At 44.2% G+C, this 23,432-nt stretch overlaps 1 protein-coding gene across 2 annotated transcripts in view; it reads left to right on the top strand.

The window, feature by feature from the left end:
* DIS3L2 (DIS3 like 3'-5' exoribonuclease 2) overlaps positions 1 to 23,432 on the top strand; it is a 351,252-nt gene that overhangs the window by 287,095 nt on the left and 40,725 nt on the right. For both annotated transcript variants that reach the window (XM_023193873.2, XM_023193874.2), the window contains 2 exons: positions 3,988 to 4,095; positions 18,692 to 18,925. In XM_023193873.2, the coding sequence (XP_023049641.1) occupies positions 3,988 to 4,095; positions 18,692 to 18,925 (342 nt within the window). The remainder of the gene's footprint in view (positions 1 to 3,987; positions 4,096 to 18,691; positions 18,926 to 23,432) is intronic.

A 23,432-nucleotide genomic window follows, 5' to 3' on the forward strand; every position in this document is an offset into this window, starting at 1 on the left:
GTGGCTCATGCCTATAATCCCAGCACTTTGGGAGGCTGAGGCAGGTGGATCATGAGGTCTAGAGATCGAGACCACGGTGAAACCCCGTATCTACTAAAAATACAAAAAATTAACCGGGCATGGTAGTGGGCGCCTGTAGTCCCAGCTACTCGGGAGGTTGAGGCCGGAGAATGACATGAACCTGGGAGGTGGAGCTTGCAGTGAACCAAGAGCACGCTACTGCACTCCAGCCTGGGTGACAGAGCAAGACTCTGTCTCAAAATAAATAAATAAATAAATAAATAAATATAATTATACTAACCAAAAAGTTTTAAAGTTCGGCTTTTTCATGAGCACTTAGATTGGTAACTGATCATTGCAGTGTGATTAATAAAATGTCTTTTGTGTAAGATATAGGACACCACACAATTTTTATAGCCTGCACAATCACTGCATGTGCTGATAAGTTTTAGGAGGTAGTAGCCCAAACAGTGTAGCTTATACTTAAAATACTAGTTGTTTATGAAGTTTTTTTGTCGAGATGCTTAAATATAAGTCTCTAGTGTATTTCATAAAATGTTATATGTGATACAGTAAACATAGAAAAAAAGAGGTGATCCGTCTCCTAGGCAGAAGCCAGTCAGTTGTCTACACACTGGAAGTGCCTACCATGCATCAGGTGTAGAGAGAGACAGGAGTGAGGCCTGGCCCTTGCTCCTGAGGTCTCAGTGTCCGTGGCACTCGAGGCACCTGAAGAAGCAATTAGGACAGTGTGGCAAATGCAGCTGAAGAGCAGGGAGGATGGAGTAAGTGGCTGACTGTGTAGGATGGCCCCAAATCATCTTTGAAAGAACAGGGGAGGTGTATAAAATACAGCACACACTATGCCTGGGGGATTTTGGATAAACCTTTTAGCAGTGGCAATGAGCTGAATCTGAAAGGATGTACAAGAGTTTGCCAGATGTAAAATGTCTAGAAAGGTGTTCCAGAAAGAGGGACCAGCACAAGCAAGAGCTGGAGCAGCACACAGACAGGTGAAGGGGGTGCAGCGGGAAGGCCCATGTGACTGCTGTTGCCAGTGCCCCGGGAGAGGGCCAGGGCACAAGGCTGAAGGGAATGCTGAGCCCGGTGACAGCACACCTTGGACACCATGGGCTGGCCAGTGAGCTGACTTTCACTGAGCGTCTTCAATATTGTTCTACCAATAAGAAGACCAAGACTCAAAATTTTACTAACTTGCCCAAAGTGTACAAGAAGCAGTCGGCCCAGGATTAGCCCCCAAGCCCGCAGGAAAGGTGGCAAAGCCTTTGCTCTCTTTCCTGCCCCATGCTGCTGCTGAGTCTATACTTCTTCACTTATTGGTAAAAAGGTCTTTAGACCTTGTTGTATTTCTTTAAGTGGTGAGGCCCTTTTTGCAAATTATATCTGAACCCCAAATTCCAACATATAGAAACAGATCAGCTTTTCACTAGATGATTAGCATACATTTATTTCATATTTAAATGTGTAACACAACACCAATTAATGAAAACAGTGACTTTCTTTTTAATGAGCTCATTTATTTTGGAATGCTTGCAGTTGACAGAGAACTTGCAAGGGTAGTACGGAGTGGTCCCATACCCAGTTCCTCCATGTTAATATCTTACGTGACTATGCTTCATGTGTCCTAACTCAGAAACTGACATTGGAATATTACTGTTAGCTAAACTCCTTACTTTATTTGAATTTCACTAGTTTTTCCATTAGTGTTTTCCTTCTGTTCCACGGTCTAGTTCTGGCCCAAGTTATAAATGACTTTCTTTTAACAAACACTAAAATATGAAGTTAGGAACTATAATGCATTATCAGATGCTCAGTTTGTGACTTAAAGTAAGATACTGCCTTGAACACATAGAAGACACACTAACTATCTGTACAAAAGGCATTACGCCCTGGACTAATGTCATTGCAACAAGCATGCTGGGTGGCTGAGCAGCCAGTTACCAAAATACAGTTGATAGAACAAACTGTCTGTTAATGCAGCCCAGAGGAGAAAACAAGAATGCACACCCAGCAAACTTGATGTAGTCTGTCTTAGCTCAGCCTCCTATAGTGACATGCCATAGTTTAAACAACAGAGATTTATTTTCTCCCAGTTTTGGAGGCCAGAGTCCCATATCAAGGTGCTAGCCAATTCAGTTCCTGGTGATGGTCTCTTCTTCATTTGTATATGGCTGTGGCCTCACATGGCCTTTTCTCTGTGCCTACTCATGCAGAGAGAGACTTGTGTCTCTTTCTCGTCTTATAAAGTCACCAGTCTGTTAGACCAGGGCACCACCCCATGTCCTCATTTAACCTTACTTACCTCTGAAGGACACTATCTCTATATAAGGTCACACTGGGGGTTAGGGCTTTAACATATAACTGCGGGGTGGGGTCGGGGGGTGGCAGGAAGGGTGCCAATTCAGTCCCTAGGATAGCCCAAAGGCTGAGTATGTGAAATCTTTATCATTCAACCATGAGATGGTATCATATTGAAGCTTTCTCCATTTTGTGCACTATTTTTAAACAGGTGAAGATGTACCATTTTATAAAACACTTGACATATACAAGAAAATGTTAAATATTTGGATTACATTCTAATGCGTCACAAAATAAGTTAAGAAAATATAGTATTGTCTGAACTGATGGTGCAAAAGTAATGCAAGAAAAACATTTCAAAAGTAGTTGTCTGTGAAAGCTGTTACCAAAGGCTGTTAGGAAAAGCTATTACCAAAGATATCAGGTAGTCATTAGGTTTCATATAGATGTTAAAAGACGTGGCATTTTTTAGAAATACCAAACAATTGCCAATTATTTGTTACTAGTTTGGGCCATGAGTTCTAGAATTTACTATTCCATACCAAAGATATTTACTTTATAAGTACAGTTGCAGATACTTCATGCAGAATAAGAAGCTGCTGGGGTTTGTTCTGTTTCTGCCCATAAAGAAACATAATTTGCTAAATGTACCTCAACTACAATATGGCCGCCCTTTGCATATCACTTCTCAGTTACCTAGCATGGGGTTTCAGTGTTACCCATGCTCAACACTGCAGGCCAAAGTGGGCCATAGTAAGTGTGTTGAGTAAATGGCTAGTACTGCTGATGTTTTTGGTTAGAGAGATGGGGTGGATGGTCCCAAGAAAAATATGGGAAAAGGAACAGATAGGCTTAGATAGGAGAGAGTTTTTGAAGTATCTTCAGGAGATACAGGTAGAGATATTCATTTCATCTTTGGAGTACTAGAAAAAAATAAGTAATATTTTGGGACCACTTCTAGTCATCATTTGAAAGTAAGCTGAAAAACAATTTTTAATTAAAGAGTATATACCGTTGACTCAGTTTATTATGGAACAGAAAGAACAATAAGGAGAATAAATGATTTAGGCTTAAAAAATGGGAAAATGGATAACTACTTGATCACAATGTTTATCTGGGAAACCTGGATGTATGACGCTTTCAGTTTTATCACTCCAGTGATATTTTAGTGAAGTATTCTCTTAATGTTCCAAAATGTAATTTGGTAAATTGCGGTATATTCAATTACTAAAACATTGATTCAGCAATAACAATAGCTTATTTTACTTTAACGAAATCATGTCCAGAGTTTACACTCAGCCCTTGGGCTCTTAAGTATATGTATAATTCAACTGGAGTACTTATATCCAAAAGCACAAGTACTTCTTGAGTCTGGAGCTTCAGCTTTAGTAGATAATACAATGTAGCTATTTTCCATTGCTTGCAATGTGATTTTTGTCTTCCTTTGCCAGTTCTCCTCACTTTCCCAGCTCACATTCCCATTTGACTCTAGAGGCACATGGAAAAGTATACAGTAGTGTGGTCTTTCTGCAGAGTGTTTGGGAACAGAGCCACCTCCATCTTCAGCTTACTCTGGAAAAGCTGAAGCTGTTCACCAAAACTCTGCCCGCTGGGCTTCTCCTAAGCAGGTTGGAGAAAGGTGCTCATGGGCCTGTGCTCTATTTACAGGTGGTCCCCATGCTTCCCAGGCTGCTGTGTGAGGAGCTGTGCAGCCTCAACCCCATGTCTGACAAGCTGACCTTCTCTGTGATCTGGACACTGACTCCAGAGGGCAAGGTAACAACTTACACGTTTTCTTTCTCCACTTACCCCTGTTCCATTCCATGAGTTATGAAGTACTCACCACGTGCCTGGCACTGGCTTTGGTGCCATGGTAGCAGGACAAGGGAGATACGGAGCAGCCGTCATAGAGAAATGTCAGAGTCCCTGCCTCAGAAGAGCCGTCGGCCCCACTTAGAAGGCAAGACTGACCCTAAGCACTTTTTTTTTTTTTTTTTTTAAATTTTATTTTATTTTATTTTTTTATTTTTATTTATTTATTTTTTTTTGAGATGGAGTCTGGCTCTGTGGCTCAGGCTGGAGTGCAGTGGCCTGATCTCAGCTCACTGCAAGCTCCGCCTTCCGGGTTTACGCCATTCTCCTGCCTCAGCCTCCCGAGTAGCTGGGACTACAGGCGCCCGCCACCTCGCCTGGCTGGTTTTTTGTATTTTTTTTAGTAGAGACGGGGTTTCACCATGTTAGCCAGGATGGTCTCGATCTCCTGACCTAGTGATCCACCCGTCTCGGCCTCCCAAAGTGCTGGGATTACAGGCTTGAGCCACCGCGCCCGGCGACCCTAAGCACTTTGAACAGGTTTCATGTCTGTTATCAGGTGAAGGAAGAAATTGAGTAAGCAGAGTGATGCCCGGGAGGCTAATGCAGGAGACAGGGTGTAAGTGGGATTGAATGAGGATTGGCAAAGGCAGGAGGGGTAGTCCAGCCTGCAGTTAGGAGAGCAGAGCCTGTTTGGAGGTGGACGTTAGGTAAAGTGGGAAGTTTACATAGGTGGGGTGAAATCAAACTGGAGAATCACAAATGAATTGTAGGTGTTAGGGTTCCTCTGAAGTGTCATGAGAAAGCTGATTGTAGAAAGGTCAGTGGTGCATCCTCATGCAGGATGATTGGAGCTGTGAAGATGAATTAGCAAGGTAGTGCTATAATCAAGGCACAAGGTGGTGAAACCACAGACCAAGAACAGAGAGAAGGATGTCAGCAGGGATTCCTAAGCATAGGGAAGAAGATGTCTATGCCTGTTATCGGGATGTGCCTATGCATATCATAGGGAGCGATAGGAGAGAAATACATGAAAGAGAAACTAGTCCCCTGCCCGCAACCGAAACAACTCCAAACATTCAGAAGTAGGGTCCTGATTAAGTAAGCTCTGGTGCCTTCTCAATGGAATATATGCAGTTATTAAAGTTGTTGACAGAGACCATGGAAGAACATGGGAAGTGTTTATACTGTAATATTAAATGGAAGTAAAAAAAGATATTTAATTATAAAGCGGTTCCAAATAAAGATAGAGGATCAAATACCCACATTTACTTTCATTCCCTCCCAAAACCTCACTAAAACAACAGTAAAGGGATTTTTTTTTTAAGACATAAACCCACAAGGACAAAGAGAGTGGGAGAGGAGACAACAGCAACAAAAGTTTGGAATCTGGGTAGCAGATGGATGAGTGTAACTGACTTAGCAGTCCTGAGAAAGCTGAATCCTGAGCCAGCAATAGAGAAAGTCAAGAAACAACCCGGTTTACGCAGAAGAACCCTAAACAATTCAGAAATTGACAGTACCAGATAATTCTAGGAGGTGGGGGAGGGGTGGGGGAGAATGAGGCTAACAACAGTATTGAAAGTTTATTTTTAAAAATCGCCCCTCCTGTAACTTAGCGGAAGATCAGAAATGTGTTCTCTAGACAGAGTATAGTAAGAGGTGTCTGAACTAGAGGACATCAAACATGCTTGATGGCAGTGACACCTTGGGGGAGATTGAGTGACTGTTGGCATACTGAATGTTAAGAGTATCAGCTTTCTTTTTGCTGCCAGCCCCAGAATTCTGGTCGCCAGGCCTATATCCATGAGTCGGGACATGGAAAAATCTCTGAGGAATCTGAATAGCGAGGAATAAAAACATAAAGATACTAACCTTAAGAGTTTCCCAATCAACAGCCCAGCTGTCTCTCCCTACGGTAAAGTTTACAGACTATTAATAAGCTTCACCCACACAGTCAGAGCTTTTTAGGATTTCATTTCCATGTATGAAGAGACAACCCGAAAGAAGCTTCTAATATGAAATAGAGAAGCTATTACTAATGCATTGATTCAACAATAGCTTTATTTTACTTTGATGAAGCACTGTCCAGAGTTTACACTTAGCCTTTGGGCTCTTAAGTATATGTATAATTCAACTGGAGTACAAACAAACAGGAAAAAAGTAAACAAACAGGAAATGAAGAAAACACACAGGATAAAGTAACTAGAATGAAACACACTAGCGGGGAAAAGAAATTAGCACTTATATCTTTAGGGAATTTTTTTTAAAAAGAAAGTAGCTATATCACAAAATCTTGATACTTTAAAAAAGAAACATTTGGAGGGAAAAAAAAGAGCTCTTGGGAATTAAACGCAGGTTCGAAGAATTAGAGATTCAAGATATCTATTGAAAGGTAAAGTTGGGGAGTTATCCCAGAAAGATATAGAAAAGACAAAAAATTAGAGGACTAGTCCAAGATATACAATATCTGTTCAATGACCATTCCAGAAATAGAGAACAAAGTAAACAGAGGAAAAGAAATGATCAACAATATAATTTTAGGAAATGCCCCATTCCTGGAAGATATGATTTTCCATATTGAAAGGGCACACTGCCTAGCACAGGTATAGAGACACATCATCAAGACACATCATTATAAAATTTCAGAACACTGTGGACAAAGAAAAGACATACAATAAAATCAGAAATCAGAATAACTTCAGACTTTTCTACCACAACCCTAGAAATTAGATGACAGTGAAGCAAAGCTTTCTAATTTCTGAAGGACCGTGATCTCCATGCCAAAATTCTGTACTCAACAAAGCTATCAATAAAAAGGGTAGGAGAGGGCTTTTTCAGACATACAAGGCTTCAACAAAAATGTCCATCTCATATACCCTTTCTCAGGAAGCCACCAGAGGATGTGCTTCACCAAAATGAAGGAGGAGTAGATGAAGAAAGAGGAAGACATGGGACCCAGGAAACAAATAATCTAATACAGGAAAGAAGTGAAGGAATCACTTAGATCAGGGCTGGCAGACTTTTCCTGTAAAGGGCCAGATAGTCAGTATCCCTGTTGAACCTACTACACTATCCTTCAGGTCTGTCTTAAAGAAGATGCTAAGCGCCGGGCGCCGTAGCTTACACCTGTTATCCTAGCACTTTCACAGGCCGAGGCATGTGGATCACTTGAGGTCAGGAGTTCAAGACCAGCCTGGCCAACATGGTGAAACCCCACCTCTACTAAAAATACAAAAATTAGCTGGACCTTGTAGCGGGCACCTATAATCTCAGCCACTTGGGAGGCTGAGGCAGGACAATCACTTGAATCCAGGAGGCAGAGGTTGCGGTGATCTGAGATCGTGCCATTGCACTCCAGCCTGGGCAATAAGAGCGAAACTCCATCTGAAAAAGAAAAAAGAAGACGCTAAGTTGGATCCTCTCATGGGCTTCTACATTCTGTCTGTTGGAATCGGTTGTTTTGGTTGATATGTAGATATGTAGATATGTAGCTGGAAAAGAAAGGAGCATTTTAATAACTTTTTCAGATAATTGTGGCTATTCATTTTTGTACTACACCACCAGACTTTAATAGTTTCTCAGAAGTTGGTTACACCAGGCACAGTGGCTAACACCTGTAGTCCCAACACTTTGGGAGGCTGAAGCGGGCATATTGCTTGACCCCAGGAGTTCGAGATCAGCTTGGGCAACATATTGAAACACTGTCTCTACTAAAAATACAAAAATTAACCAGGTGTGGTGGCATGCGCCTGTAGTCCCAGCTACTCAGGAGGTTCAGGTGAGAGGATCACCTAAGCCTGGGAAATCGAGCCTGCAGTGAGCCATGATCATGCCACTGCGCTCCAGCCTGGGCAATAGGAGTAAGATTCTATCTCAGAAAAAAAAAGGGGGGGCGGGGCTGGGCACCGTGACTTATGCCCGTAATCCCAGCACTTTGGGAGGCTGAGGCAAGAAAATCACACAGCCTGGGCAACATAGTGAGACCTCGTGTGGACAAAAACACAAAAACAAAAACAAAACAGACACCAGAGAGTGTGCTCACTCTGCCCAAAATACCCGAGTCTAAATAACTACAGTTTGTGTGTCAGTTGTTCCTTCAGGTGAAAATGTTGTTCCATAAACTGAGCAATCAGTTCACGACTCAGTTATGTAAATGCTTTTCCTCAAGACCACCAGCGTGCTTCTACATGCAGCAAAAGTGAAAAAGACAAGCAATCAAGGGTTGAGACATCATAAAATTAATCATCTTTTTTTTTTTTTTTTTGAGACGGAGTCTCGCTCTGTCGCCCAGGCTGGAGTGCAGTGGCCGGATCTCAGCTCACTGCAAGCTCCGCCTCCCAGGTTCACGCCATTCTCCTGCCTCAGCCTCCCGAGTAGCTGGGACTACAGGCGCCTGCCAACATGCCTGGCTAATTTTTTGTATTTTAGTAGAGACGGGGTTTCACCGTGTTAGCCAGGATGGTCTCGATCTCCTGAACTTGTGATCCGCCTGTCTCGGCCTCCCAAAGTGCTGGGATTACAGGCTTGAGCCACCGCGCCCGGCCAAAATTAATAATCTTTACTCCTCTGGTCAGAGCATTCGGTTGTTCGATACAAGTATGAGGTGTTGGAGTGCAGTAGCCACAGATGCGCTGGGTGCCATTGTCGGATTTGCACCAAGGCAGCCGCTTTACCCACGAGGGCTTTTGTGCCACCAATGTAAATGTCAGCATGTGGAAAGGACAAACACTGCCTTAGTATTATTATGAAAATAGTTTTGACCTCCTGGACTCCTGGAAGGGTCTCAGGGATCCCTAGGGGTACATGGTCCATACCTTGAGAACCAAATGAATAGTTGGTGGAAAGTTTGGAGTAGATTAATATACATAGCACACATAGAAATCAAGCCGATAAAAAGACAGTTATTAATTCCAGTGAGAATAAAAAGTTGTACAGAAAAGTAACACTTAGTATTTAGGTAACCATAATAGTAGATTGGTAGAATGAATTCTGATCATTGTCATGTATTAGGAGGATTAAGGACTTGAATAGTTATGTGGGCATGGTGGGGGAGGGAGTGTGTATGGAAGGAAAAATAAATTATCTTCTGTAGTGAAAAGTTTGCAAATAACACCAAAAAAAAAAAAAAAAAAAAATCAGGAAGTAGCAGACAGGTTATATAGAAAGTTAATACCCAAATACTCTTTTAGAAGAGGTTAAAGTAGTTACTCTTGGGAAGTAACAGAGAGGGACAGGGGGCTGCTTTTTTTCATAACAAGACTTTAAAACTATTTGAACTATGTATACTTTAATATTTTTATTGTGAAAAATTTCAAACATACATGAAAGTAAAGGGCACAATAAACCCATCCTCCCCACCTCCCAGATTCAACTACTATCAAAACTTTTTTTCATCGTCAAAGTATTTTGAAACAAACCACAGACATGTCATTTTGCTCAGACATATTTCAGTATGAAGCTGTAAAAATTTTGGACATTTTCTTATATAGCACAATGCCATCAGCACACCTAACAGTGACTGCTAATGCCTTGGTGTCGTTCTAAACCCAGTCCATAATAGATTTCCTTGCTTTCTCCCATAGATTTGCCTGAATTGGTATCAAAACAAGTTATACACATTGTATTTGGTTTTTATGGCTCTTAAACATTGGTTCATTAAAAAAAGGACCCTTTTAAAGATTTTTTTAAGATTTAAGAGGCAAACGCTATCCGAAAACAAGGAATTATGAGGACAGTATGCCAGCAATCATATTTTGGTGGGGGTGGGAGCATGCATAGGGGAAAAAATGAATGGAAAAAGACCAGTAGGAAATAAAATAGAATGCCAATAGTGGTTATGTTTGGGTAGTAAAACTATGAGTAATTTTTTCTACTTTTTTGTATTTCCTAATGTTTTTTTGAAAACATGTGTAGCTTTTATATTTTTGTAAATGCTTATTTTTGTGAAAGTTTAACTAAACAGAAAATAAAAGCCCATAGAATAAAGCTAACTTGAGTCAACAGAAAAGAACTTTGAGTCTGAATTATGCCTGCCAAAGTCAGACCCAAGAAATAAAAAGCTGCCCAATCTAATGAGCTTCTAAAATATGAGGGTCATAAAAGAAGCACTAGAAAGTGGCAAACTGTAACTCAGTTGGCCTCTGGAGTTTCTGTTGGAGGTAGTGTCTGGTGCCCAGGCCACTGGCACTAGGGACTAGAGAGCAGGTGTGAAGTAGGCACAGGATCTAGGAGGGGCTGTGGGCCTCAGTGCAAACCAAGCCAGATCGGAAGTAATGAGAGTTTGGACTAGACACAGGGTTATAGGGCAAAGCTCACTAACCACACTCCTTATACTGTGGTTATCCAAACACCCTACCCGGACCAAGCAACCACATGAGAGGTAGACCTGGTTGGTTAGTCCTGGGATGAGTATCTCTTACCCACAGTCAAGATGCGTGAAATGAGAGGTCAGATTCCAGACTCACATCCAAGGGATGGTGCTTCTTCAAGACACTGGCAAGGAAAGCTTGAGTTTAGCAAGGGCCAGGGGAGCAGAGTTCGGAGCCAGATGGGAGGTTCAGGGAGCCAGAGAAGGCCAACAGGCGAGGGGTAGCCCTGCATCAAGAACCCAGTGATGAAGAGGAGGGTCTCTGAAGCCTGTGTGGCCAAAGTCTGAGGCTGGTTTTGCAAGCAGTGGTGACTTCTCTTGGCGTAAAGGCTTGGACTCAGAAGGAGCCAGAGCGGGGCCAACAGCATCATGCCACAGCTGCTGCGTAGCCACCAGTCTCACCTGGAGTTGAAGTGGAGAAAGCTGTGTATTTTTCCTTAGTCTATTGGAATGGCTTACTTTCTGGAGCAGGCGTGGTCAGCTATAGAAAGACTGTTCCAACGTTTCCTTAACGCCCACTAAATTTTTTTTTAAACACTCACAAGAAAATCTTGGACATGTATGCATTCATTAAGCTAGTGCTCAGGCTTTTAGGCCAATAAACGCTGAATAATTTATTTTTAGCATATTTCTCACATGTTGGTTGTGACAGCCTTATTCTCTGACTTAGTAACTAAGTCCTTAGACCTTAGAACCTTAGAATCTTAGGGCCAAAGATCAGAAAAATAAAAGAAGGGTTTCACAATTGATTAGCTCTCCTCAGTTTGCATCTCCTGTGACATCCCTGCTGTGTGCTGCATAGGATTAGTCAGGACCCAGAGTGTACTATGGAAGTCACCTGTTTCAGCCATTTACTTAGGTCAAAAACCACGGGGTGATTCTTGACTTTGGTCTTTCTCTCGTGCTGCATCTGCATCCAGTCTGCCAATGTGTCATCGCTGCTTTGCTTTCTGAATGCCTCCAGAATCAGCCCCCTTCCTTAACTACTGGCACTAATACCTTGGTCCAAGCTATGCTGTCTCACCTTGACAAATACAGTGGCCTCCTGACTGTCCTTGCAGCCTCTGCCCTTGCCCCACGTCATCTCCTCTGCATACAGCTGTCAGAGTGATCCTTCTGAATCTTAAGCCTTGTTTCTCCATTAAAACTTTCCAATCTGTCATTCAGAATAAAAGATAAAACGTCCTGATAATGGTAACTTTTTCCTCGTTCTTTTCTGCCTGTCTTCTGTGCTAGAAATGTATAGACTCCAGAGTCTTCTTGCAACAGCCTCTCCTCTCATGTCCTGGAGCGTTGCTGCTCACAGGAGAGAAGCTGCCTTTTATGTATAACTGAGCTCTCTGCTGTGCTGCAGGCCCTCTCCCCAGCTCCAGGGACTTGACATCAGTCAAGGTTGAGTTTCCCCACCTGTCATCTTCTCATATCCTTCAAGCCTCTGCCTCTTCCTTGTAGCTGAGCAGATCTTTTCCTCCCTGCTTAACTCATTCCGTTCTGAGAATTGGACATTGTAAAACTATGGTGTGTACCAGTTCGGGCTTTCTCAGCTGAACCTTTAGTGCTACTTGGGAATCCTTTTGTCACTAGGTTCCAAGCCTTTTTTCTTGGGTTCCTCAACCTCAGCCTTGCTTTCCACTCCTCTTTCCTTTAAGACCCATCATTTTCCCAAGTACTTTTCATTTCTTCTTCTTGGAAACCAGAGAGGCTAGCCAACTTCAACTGCTGAAGTCCCCCTTGCCACATCAAAATTCCTCTCTGCCTTGCCGCTACATGGGAGGCTGAGGCAGGAGGATCACTTGATCAGATGGAGAACAGATCGAGACCCTGTTTCTAAAACATAAATGAATGAATAAATAAATAAACAAATATTTGGCTGGGCGTGGTGGCTCATACCTGTAATCCCAGTACTTTGGGAGGCTGAAGTGGGCAGATTACCTGAGGTGAGGAGTTCGAGACCAGCTTGGCCAACATGGTGAAACCTCATCTTTACTAAAAATACAAAAATTGGCCAGGCATGGTGGTGGGCGCCTGTAGTCCCAGCTACTTGGGAGACTGAGGCAAGAGAATTACTTGAACCCAGGAGGCGGAAGTTGCAGTGAGCCACCTGTGAAGAGAAAGCGAGCATTCCGCTGGGTGTAAGTGGATTGTGTGCAATGGTGCTTCAGTCTAGATATTCACGCCTTAATCTTACTGTATTCGTCTCTTCCTATTTCAGGGGAAGCCTGAGCTTTGCTCGGTGATAGTGGCACTAGTGCGAGGGCTGGGGCTTGTGGAGGAGCCCCTTGTTTGCTGTAGCCACCCCACTGTCTCTGTCGTCTACAGTTGCTAGGACCTTCCCTAGCAAGTTGGCGTCCTTTCCACCACAGGCATGACCTTCCTCTCTCTGCTCTCTTCCAGCCCATCCTCTCTCAGCCCAGTCCTTTTCAGACACTTGCTGCTTGGCACCTTTGACTTCTCTCACTGCGGGGCTGCCCCTACTAAGGATGATTACCCTGTGTTCGTAGCTCTAAGAAGCAGCCAAAATCCACTCTGCCTCCCACCCACCGTCACTCCAAACAGCCTGGTTTTGTTCCAGTCAGGAAAAGGTTTATTTCTTCCTCACATGTTTTTTGAACAAAATATTTTGCATACAGAAGCCTGGAGCTACTGCAGAAGTGATTTTGTACCTCATTATTTGAGATTATAAATTAACCCCACTTGCAATTTTTTCAACCAGAGATATATCTAAATGAGGTGCTGACATTTTTCAGAGGATAAATTTAAAAATACATTTGAATGGAACTGAATAATTTTCAAAGGAGGTGGTCATACTTTTGTATCAATATAGAAAGTTGATACGTGTTTGAGACATACTTGATTTATTTTACTTCATCATCTGCCTCTGTCTAATTTATGACCTTCACCTGAAATGTAATAAAAGTAACACTAGATTTTGGGTCTGTCTTTAACTGGATCTGGTCTTGGCTGCCACTTAGGAGTTTGTATGACTTTTGACAAGTTCGTGGCCTGTTTTCTCAACTGTAAAATGGGCTGAACAATGCACTCCTCCCAGATGTGCTGGGAGATTTTAGAAGTAGTAGGTATAAGAATACTCCCAGTGTTAGACTACTTCCAGTCTTACTTAGTACAGTAGGTGGGCCTTGAATTACGATGCTTCAGTAGATAATCATTTACTCCTTTTTCAGTAGATGTTTCCCAGTAATACACCTTCAGTCAGTGTTGGCACTGTATTTAACTTGACATTCTGAACAGTGATATTCCAGAGTATGTGCAGTAAACTCACCTGCCTACAGAAGAGTGACCCAAATCCTGTGATTAAGAAAGAAAAGAGGGGCCAGGTATGGTGGCTCACGCCTGTAATCCCAGCACTTTGGGAGGCTAAAGCGGGCAGATCATGAGGTCTGGAGTTCGAGACCATCCTGGCCAACATGGTGAAACCCCATCTCTACTAAAAATACAAAAAATGAGCCGGGCGTGGTGGCACGTGCCTGTAGTCCCAGCTACTTGGGAGGCTAAGGCAGGAGAATCACTTGAACCCAGGAGGCGGAGGTTGCAGTGAGCCTAGATTGTGCCACTGCACTCTGGCCCGGCAACAGAGCGAGACTCTGTCTCAAACAAAAAAAAAGGAAAGAGGAAAGACATGATCTTGGGTATGAAGGGTTTTGTTTCTGAAGCTCCCCCTACTATTTCTACTTTTTCCATGAAAAACTCTATCCTTTTGTCTTCTGCCACTGGCTATGGTTATGCACTGGGCATTGATGTGAATCCAGTTTCCAAATTGGAAAGTAATGAGGTGTTCCATCCAGAGAGGCCTGCCTTCCATACTGTGAGCTTGGCTGTTCTGAGGACCCCCTCTATTTGGATCCTTGCTTTCTTGCTGCCTTTCTCTGTGTCAGGCGACAACAGGCTCCTTTCTTTTCTGCTTGGCTTCTGCAGAGGATGGTTTCAGGCCTCCTTTCCCTGGCCTAATCATTTTTCAGTACATGTCAGGTATGACTCCCAGAAGCGCTGGATTGTGTTAAGGCAGAGTAGATTCGGCTGCCAGAGGTCCCTGTCCCTGAGCAGGAAGTTCCTGATGGCTCTTCAAGCTTCTACCTCAGCCCTTCGTGTATTTAAAGAGAAGGTTGGGATGGATTTTCAGGGTTGCAGGCATTAAGGAAGAGGACTAAAGTGAAGCAAAACAGCTATGGGAAAGTGATCATCAGCACTGCAGTCTCCAATTTGGTAGTGTTCCTATGTGCTGTTAGGAAGGGATATCTGTCTTGACTGATAAGGAAACAAAGTAGAGGTGTCCATTAAGGATAAAAAAGGGAGCTCAAGTGAACTGATAGCCAGTGCCACCATGGGCAGTGAGCAGGCTTTGGTAAAGAGTGCCAAGCTGCTGCTTTGGGCAAGTCTCAGGTAATCAATTTTTGGAATACCTCAAGATTCCAAAGGGCTCCTCGTCAGGGCCAGCAGTCAGAGGGGTAAGAGGGAGCTACAGAGATGTGCTTAGAGGCAGGAGACATGGGAATGCAGAGTACAGGGGTGTCTGGGAACCTCGTGAAACTTGCTGCTAAGTTTTATGCATAAATATTTCAGAGAAGAGGGCCTGGAGCATTCACTAAGTTTTTTTCTGTTTGTTTTGTTTTTATGAGACGGAGTCTCACTCTGTTGCCCAAGCTGGAGTGCAGTGGCACAATCTCCGCTCACTGCAGCCAACACCTCCCAGACTCAAGCAATTATCATGCCTCACCTTTCTGAGTAGTTGGGATTACAGGCGTGCACCAAACCATACCTGGCTAATTTTTTTTTTTTTTTTCCTTTGTGGAGACGGGGTTTCATTGTGTTGGCCAGGCTGGTCTCAAACTCCTGACATCAAGCAGTCCACCTGCCTTGACTTAAAGTGCTGGGATTACAGGCATGAGCCACTATGCTTGGCCAAAATTCACTAGATTTTGAAAGCAGTTCTTGACCCATGGTTTATGTGAAAACAGATGCCCGATCAGGGTGCAGTGGTTGCCCTATGCTGGAGCATTCACTAGGGAAAAAGACCACAGACCCTGGGAGGCTGCAGACCCTGTGACCTGAATCCTGGATGCTGGAGGGGACCTCCAGACCACTTGGGAAATGTGAAAGAGAACGGTGGAATAGAATTGAAACTGACATTCCCTGAACATGCTGAAGGCAGACGGTACAACACGATGTAGACGCACAGAAGGAGTGACTGGGTTTGGAACGAAATGTAGAAAAGGAAGCAAGCTAAATCACCAGGGGAAACCCTTGAGACCACAAGAATGAAGAGGTCATGGCCCTGTCATTCCAGAGGAGGCTGGAGCAGCTCTTCAGGAAATGTGGATGTGCGAGGAGGACAAGCCTGGCTGAGCCTAAAAGGGGCTCTTCAGACTCTTCTGGAGACCTGCACGTGGCCCTCCCTACTGGGACTGTCAGGTGGTACCTGGAATTGACTCTACAGTTGTTTTTGCCCACAGCACACACATGCTTCCTGAGAGTCAAATTCAGACCTGCTTGCCACAGTGGAAGACTTGTGAGATTATTTGAATCCCTTATGTCTTTGGATAGTGGTAGTTCTTGGAATAATATGGAAAGAATAGTTTCAGGATTGTTTTTAAAGAAAAGTTAAAGTCAGTGATTACAGATTCAAGATTCTTATAAGACTTTGCTCTGGACAAAAATGTGAGTAGTCGCCTCCATTCTCTTCCTCTACCCCATGGCTGCCATTTTTCGAGAGTATTGATTCTTCCTTTAAGGGAGGGTGAGGGTACCAAAGTGGTCTCTCCAGCCTTCCAGGGCAGAAACTGTATTCCCTGGAGGCTTTGTGGTGTGAACAACTCCTGGGCAGGGCTCAGGCCTTCCCCATGGGGAATGCCTACAGACTCTTCAGTTGGCTTTTTTGGAAAGTATTGTCTCAGAGGTTGTGAACAAAAGGGTTGGCTGCTAAAGAGCAAGGCAAGGGGGATGTCTGCAAGCTCAGGTTAAAAGGTAAAAGGTTCTACTCTTGACTGGCACTCCCTCCCTTTTCTTGCACAGAAAATACACTTCCACGCATTTATCTTAGAAATTTTCCATTCTCCTCAGGCCTTCGAACTCCACCTAGCCTCCTTTGTTCTTTGCCTCATGCTCGACTACATAGATTGGGGTTCTGTGATGGTCATGCTCTCAGCTTCCCTCTTCTTCCCCTCAAGATCTCCTCCCCTTTCCTTCCTTCCTTCCTTCCTCCCCACCAGGCCACGCTTCCTCTGTCCGGGATAGATGGCCTCCACTTGGCCCAAAATCCCTTTTGTTCTCTTGTGTCTTCAATCTTCCTTCAATGCTGGTTTCTCTTCTTTACCCTACAACCACCACACAGCCCTCTGTTCTGCTCATTCCAAAGCACTCCTTCCCTCCCGTCCTTTTGGAAGTGATCATCCACACTGGTTGCATTGCCTCCACTTCCAATGCCTCCACCTATCCTTAAGCCGGTGCTTCCCAGGCATTTTCACATGTCACACACAGAAGATGTTGCTGTTTGAGTGGCATAGGGGACGTGTGCAGGAGGCTGATAGGAGGCCGAAGCTCTGGCTGCCCTGGGAGTGAGAAGAGCTAAAGCCCTCCTCACAGCATCTCTGGAATCAGTTTGCAGTACATGCCTTAAACCTTTGCAGTGTGACTCTGCCTCTGTCCTATATTTTCCTAAAACAGCCTTCCTAAACACCACCAACCAGCAAATGCTCAATGCCAGGAGCTTGTCTTTGTTTTCTCCTCCTTGACATCCAAGTGGCATTGGACATACACTTGTGGTTTAGAGAGAGTCTAGGGCTGGACTGCTTGGGTTCAGTTCCCAGTTTTGCCAGTCTCTAGCAGTGTAACCTTGGGCAAATTCCTTAATTTCTCTATGCCTTAGTTTCCTCATCTGAAGAAGAGGATAGCACAATTCCTACCTCATCGCGTTGTTATGAGAATTAAATAGTTGCCATATGGAGAGTGTGAACAATGCCTGTCTAATAGCAATGGCTCTCTGAGTGTCCCGTGTTGCCTTTGAGTCCCCTTTCTTAAAGCTCTTTTCTCCTGCTTTTCCTAACAGGGGACATTCCTGGGTTTTGTCCTGTCTCTCTCAGCTCTCTTGTTTTTCTACTGTTTTCAGTCCCTGGCTTCTCTTCTCTCCTTAACATGAAGGAGGTGTTAGGCCAAGCAGCCCTGCCTCTCCCGACCGCCCTTTCTTCCATAGATCCTTCCACCTCCAGACGGCCCAGGCCCATATCCGAATGCCTGCCAGATGCCCTCGCCTACGCCTCTCCCTGAACCTCAGACACAGGAGTCCCCAAAATGTTTTAATGTCCTTTTTTAAAAAGTAATACATATTTGTTATACAAAATACAGAGAAGTAAAAATAATAAAGTACACCTCAGTGGTAATCCCACCGTTCAGCTGGCACCACCACTAAACTTGGATATATCTCCTTCAAGCCCAGGGGTTCTCAGCCTGGGCCAGCTTTCCCCCAGAAGACATTTGGCCATGTCTGGAGACATTTTTGATTATCAACTTGGTGTAGGGAGAGGTGCTCCTGACATCCAATGGATAGAGGCCAGGGATACTGCTGAACATTTTATAATACACAGTTCAGCCCCCCGCCCTACAAGGAATTAGTCAGCCCAACAGTGCCGAGATTGAGAAGCCTGTTCTAGACTTCTGCCTCAACATACGTGCCCCAGATGGAACAGTCAGAATGGGTCTTCTCTTTCTAGCCCCATCCTGCTTCTCCACCTGTGTTCCCTCTTTCTGTCAGTGGCCCCGCCTTCCCCTTCTCCCTCACCCCACATCTGAGCTGTTCCCAAGCCCGCAGAGTCCCTGTCTGCCACACTGTTGGCAGCTCTGTCCTCTGCTCCCCTCAGTGTCAACATTGATGCCCACTCACCAAAACTAATGAAAAAGCCTCCAACATGCCTTATCTGTGCCACTGGTGTGCTTGGGGACCGTTCATAGACATCCAGTGCCCACTGGATTAATTCCACACCGGGTGGAGACTAAGCTCCCTGAGGGCAGCAGTTTCCATGCTGATTCATCTGGGTGCCTAGCCCAAACCTGCCACCATTCCAAGCACACAGTCAGTGCTCAATAAATCTTTGTTTAATGTGTATGGATGAATGGTTGAAGGAAGAAAAACCTGAAAAAATTGGTCCTCACAATTCCCTTACAATCTGTCCATCTTTGCAGATCCTTGATGAATGGTTTGGCCGGACCATCATCTGCTCCTGCACCAAACTTAGCTACGAGCATGCACAGAGCATGATTGAAAGCCCAACTGAGAAAATCCCTGCGAAAGAGCTGCCCCCCATTTCCCCAGAGCATAGCAGCGACGAGGTACACCAGGCCGTCTTGAATCTCCACCGAATTGCCAAGCAATTACGCCAGCAGCGCTTTGCGGACGGCGCACTTCGTTTGGATCAGGTCAGTACATGTTTTTTTAGTGCAGCCAACAGATTTGACTCGTGCCTGAACCCAGCATGGATGAGGGAAGCTTGGCAGGCTTAGACTCTTCCTTTCTTGCCCCAGTCACCACACTAAAATCTTGTTCTCTGAGGCCGGCAGGAACTAACTCCCTTTCACTCTCCAAATACAGGATATTATGCAGAATATTGTGTATTTTCTATGATTCCACAGGTACACGAGGCCTAATGACATGAGCCAAGGCAAAGAGTGGGTCTGTGTGGGTGGCTCTGACCAAAACCCCCAGCTGGTCTTCCCTGGTAAGGCTGTGTCCCGTCTGTGATCCTCATCTCAGGTCTCTACTCAAATCTGTTCTTTAATGGAGGCAAGAATAGGAGACACGGAAATTTAGGAGGCAGCTGACCAGTATCTGATACGAAGGCTTGGAAAAAAAGTATTTCTTCTTATACCTCATCTCCCAAAAGAGTTATTTGTTAACAAATTCCAGATTAATATCTGAAGAAGCAGAGAACTGAGGAGACTAGAACAGCGGTCCTGTTGTTTTGGGCACCAGGGACCAGTTTCATGGAAGACAGTTTTTCCATAAACCGGGGTGGGGGATGGTTTCAGGATGAAACTTCCACTTCAGATCATCAGGCATTAGATTCTCATAAGGAATGTGCAGCCTAGATCCCTCGCATGCACAGTTCACAATCGAGTTTGAGCTCCTATGAGAATCTAATGCCACCACTGATCTGACAGGAGGCGGAGCTCAGGTGTTCATACTCACCCACCACTCACCTCTTGCTGTGCGGCCCGGTTCCTAACAGGTCATGGACCAGTGTGGCCCACAGCCTGGCAGTTGGGGACCCCTGCTGTAGAACATTGGCTATTGAACAACACATTGGCCTGGGTTGTTATTGATAACTCTGAAATCTCAGCTGTGCTGGCAGCCGTCTGGGACTTAGGCAGCTGTCACTTAAACCTGCTTGAATTTCCATGTCTGAGAGTCAGTAACTATTAGGACCCAGGATTTCTTTCTTCATTGCTTGTCAGTATATTACAGAGCAGAGACTGTGTTTTGTATTATGGATGTTTTTTCTCCTTCATTTATATTTCCCAAACTCTCCTTCCTTGCTTGTTGTGTGTGCTCTGGGAAGTTTCCATGTGTCTGAAATGAGGTGGGTAGGAATGTGGAGCTGTTCACCAGACCGCCTAATGCAGACTTCTTTCCCTAAGCCTGTCAGCTGGGAGAAATCTGAAAGGCCTTGTAAAGCCCTCTGAGTGAAGTTCTGATTTTATCCTACCTTTTGCAACAGACTTGCACAAATGCTTCTTAGCAGGCATTGCAAAGAGGTTCTGCCCTGGGCCTAGGAAGAAGTGGCTGCCCTCGGGACCAGTGGATGACCTGTCCTGCCTGTGCGTGGCAGAGTCAGGGTAGCCTCTGGAGTTCTCCTGCTCCTCCTTCCCCGAGCTGGGCTCAGCCAGCCTGAGCAGCCCTGTCTATGTGAGAATGCTGACAGGGAGACAGGAGGCAGAGCGGACGCTGAGTAAGACAGCAGACGTGGTGGAAGAGAAACTAAAGGCATACGGGATTACAGAATACCTACTTTCCTTCCTGTAAGAAATCATTCATGGGAGTGTAAACACACGCCAGTTCTCATTTACAGGTGGCTGGCTGATTGTCAAGTCCAAGGACACTTTACAGTTCTTGCTTCTTAGACTTCTGACCTACACCAGGCCCTTTGAAACCTACCTCCTGGTTCTCCGTTTCTCTTTGTACATCTCCAGTAATGTCCTGCTGGCCCCCTTTGCAAGATGCCTCTTGTGCTCACCACTTTAGGGTTGGCATTCCCTGGGATCTACCCCACCTTTATTCTTTCTCTATCCATACTCCCACCCTGAGTGACCTCTTGTGAATCTAACTACTAACTAGATGCTAACGAGCCAAAATCTGTCTCTCTATCCATGACCTCCCACCCCAGCTCTAGTCCATCCCCACAATATCTCAGCCAGTGGTCATCCTTCCCTCTGTAAAACGCAGTGATCAGTGATGCAGCAGGTGGCACCGGCTGTCTAGTACTGCCTTCTCCCTTGGCCCCTACCAGGGGAGTGGTATGTGTATTCTCAAACCTGGCTAGGCCAGTTGTAGTGTTGTGATTATGCAGTTTAACTAAGTATCAGGAAAACTGATCAAATACGAACATAAAAAAGAATCTGTTGTTTTTATAAAAAACTAAGTTAAATGTTTTGGAAAGACCTGGATGAGGATAAGTCTTTAAAAATTCAGTTGTGAAACAGGGGATAATTATAAAATCCAGTAAGCATTCTGTATTCAGATTGCTTCATAAATGTCTAAATTCTCATTATTTTTAAATAAACCAAATGATAAAGTATGAACAGTGAATTGCAAGTGTAGTTTATTCAGAAAAGACTATGTAGAAATCTGGTTAGCATTCCCTTTTTGAAAGCCTTACGTTTTAAAAAAATTAATGAATGCATATACATGTATATAAATTAAAACATCTGGTGATGGGTTTGTCTCCTCTGTTTGATTCCCTTCTTTTCTAACTTCTAGAATAACCAGCCAATGGCTACTGAAGCACATCACAGGAAAGTTTCTGTCATAACGTTTTAGAGACCTCACCCCACCAGTTTGTTGCAAAGTTCAGTTGAATTAAATGTATGAAATACTCTAAAAACTATAGAAGACCGTGAGGTGATCCCAGTTCATATGAGGATGGGGTATAATTGTCAAAATAGAAGAATGATCTCAGATTATTGATAAAGATCTGTTGGCATGTCTCAGAATCAGAGTTTTATTGCTGAAAATGGCTTTGGATATCTGTCTCTCATTGGCCCTCTCAATTTATCGGTTAGAGAGCTGAAACTCCTAAAGGTTAAGTGAGTTGCTTATATGCAAGAAATCCAAATCACCCTGTGTTCACTTTGCCTTCATTTACACCATGCTGACTTGAGAGAGAAAAACATTTTCCTTTTAAGTGGAAAGAAAATCCTCCGAAGTCCTAATTAGGTTCCAGTTAATTAAGGTTTGAAAATAAGGGCTTTGCACCCTTGGAGTTGATTCCTTGGTTCCCCCGAAGACAAGTCGATGGACCCCAGCTTTGGAAGGAGGAGCACATCAATCTCCCACAGCAAAGGACTCTGGTGAGGTCATTTATAAATCAGCTAAATGGCCCTATTCAGAAGTCACTGCATTTGTTCTCCTGCCCCTACTGCCTGCCTTGCCCTCACAAAAATCCATTTTTCCTTGGTGCTTTTTTGAGTAGCCTACTGTTCAGAATTGTTCTCTGATGCTTTGTTTGCCTCAGACCACTACGTCCGTGCTTTTGGTGGCAGTCCTTTAAAAAAAAAAAATCCATTTAAGCTAGCCTCAAGTAGAGATGAGTCTGTGCGAGGGGGTACGATTTATTTACACATCATGCCCTTAGGTTCAGAATAAGTGTGTAAACCACAAGTTTCACCTTTCCAAGAAGTCAGTTTACCATGATGACCTTCAGAACGAATGGGAGCTGAGTATGCGGCACTAGTATGGTGATTGTTTGTTGAGTTAGGGACCTACTAGTTCCGAAGTCATAGCCTCAGAACTGTCGAGCAACTTGACCACTGTGTATTTGCAGTTGGCAGCTTAGACCGGAGCTGCTTAGCCCATGTCTGAGATAGTGAACCTCAGCCCTCAGGGCCACCTAGTCTGGCTCCAGTTCCATGAGGGCCATCTACTAGCAGTCTTGTCTACCCTAGTGTGCTGTCATATATTAGCGTATGTATATACTAGTTCATATCCTAGAGCTGTGATGGGAAACAGATAGGGAAGCACTGCCTTCTGGGTAAGGATTACCTGCTCCAAATGTCTCCCTTACCTACAGTTCAACCTAGTTCTAAAGAGGTTCTAGGTACATGAAATGACTCATTTGTTTCACTGCTTGGAAAGCAAATGCAGATACCGCATGCATTCTTGTGCTTTTTGGTTGGATGGGTTGAGTAATACCCCTTCCAGGTGGTTTCTTCTGTCTCTGTGTTTTCTGCTGCTAAATTAATTCTTGGACTTAACATAGATGTTTGTTTTATTTTGTTTATTTATAACATATGTCTCTCATTTCTGAAAAGGGAGCTCCCGTAACAGGGGCCTAGACTTTTTTATGTTGGTAGTAAAAGGAATCATAATGGTTTATAATCATATCCAAATCTTGAGCTTTGGGAGAGGGGGAAATGTTGGAAGTTTGCTGTCTGCCTGGTTCTTGCTCAGTGATTCAGGCCAAACTAACAGACTTTGCGGGTGGGGGTCACAGAGTCCCCTGGCACTTCTGTTTATTGGGACACAAAGCCTGTTCTCAGGCACCTTCCCACTTAGGTCCTTCACAGAGACTGCCTGACTATAATGTGAAGACAAGGCCTCAGGCTTCTTAGCCATGGCATTCAGAAAAGATACCAAAGGAGGGTGGCCGGGGCCAGAAGAATCCCATTATGAAAGTGTCTTGCGAATATTGATTGGTTTTAGGAAGCTACA

The sequence above is a fragment of the Piliocolobus tephrosceles genome, chromosome 11 (assembly GCF_002776525.5).
Source record: "Piliocolobus tephrosceles isolate RC106 chromosome 11, ASM277652v3, whole genome shotgun sequence".
In the NCBI taxonomy this organism is placed as follows: Eukaryota; Metazoa; Chordata; class Mammalia; order Primates; family Cercopithecidae; genus Piliocolobus; species Piliocolobus tephrosceles.